A 1,009-nucleotide genomic window follows, 5' to 3' on the forward strand; every position below is an offset into this window, starting at 1 on the left:
ACGCGTGTCCCCAGAGAATGCCCAACCCACCCGCCACGCCCACACTCACTCTCAATGCAACAGTAATCGGTTTACGCCAAAGAGATTTTCATCCGGCCTCGCCCTCAGTTCCCCAGCGGAAGCCAAAACCGAGGAGCCGGGTTCCAAATGGAATAATTACGACCTTTTCTCTCTGTGATAAGGGTACATGGGCTCTAATGAATGCTCTATGTCTAGGAATGATTTCTTGGTATAATTATTGAAGTGTTCCCTAATTTTGGGTAAGATAGAGGTTCTATGTTAGAGGATTTTGGTGTCGAGTTCTATATTGAGGACTGGATCTAGGTATAATCATTTTCTGTGTTAATTTGGTATTGGCTCTACTGAGTTCTAATGCAGGCTATATTTTTTTAATGGAAGTGTTATAAACGTGTGTAAAAAATACTAAATATATGTAAAGAGTTATAAGCTCTAAATCTACCATGTCTGAATATTTATCTTTATTTTCCTTATACACCTGACCTTTTTGCCCCTTTCATTAAGTACCACACCTAACATTAACTTTTCCCGTTCCGTACCCCATCAAACCACACCTGATATTTTTCCCCATTACATACCACTTTTTATTCTCTTGTACCACACATAACTTTTTTTGATGTTTAAATTCCCCATCTAACTACACATGACAATATTCCCCATTACATACCACACCTAACTTCTCTCTTTATTACGTACCCCACCTAACCACACGTAACATTTCCCCTCCCCTCATAACATAACATTTTTTCCCTTTTACATACCACATCCAGTTGCTTCTGGTAGAGTGAGGAGGAGTGGTTGGCTTCGATGAGCGACTTCCCCGAGTTGAAAATTGCACATACACACATCCCGAGGGAGAACATATCGCTCACAACACTGCAGGAGGAACTCGTCTGGACTTCAGGAGCTGTGAGGGAGAGAGAGAGATCGGATATACAATGGGGCGCTGCGGAGATGGCGAAAGGCACATTTGAAAACGATTTTTTTTAGC

The 1,009-nt window shown here is 41.7% G+C and overlaps 1 protein-coding gene across 1 annotated transcript in view; it reads right to left on the reverse strand.

The window, feature by feature from the left end:
* The window catches only part of LOC119591128 (SCY1-like protein 2), a gene marked incomplete at its 5' end in the record, with an annotated part of 331,697 nt that overhangs the window by 177,597 nt on the left and 153,091 nt on the right, over positions 1-1,009 (reverse strand). Inside the window, 1 exon segment of the mRNA XM_037939842.1 lies at positions 780-925. Coding sequence (XP_037795770.1) covers positions 780-925 — 146 coding nt within the window.

This window comes from Penaeus monodon, chromosome 28 (genome assembly GCF_015228065.2).
Source record: "Penaeus monodon isolate SGIC_2016 chromosome 28, NSTDA_Pmon_1, whole genome shotgun sequence".
Classification (NCBI taxonomy): Eukaryota; Metazoa; Arthropoda; class Malacostraca; order Decapoda; family Penaeidae; genus Penaeus; species Penaeus monodon.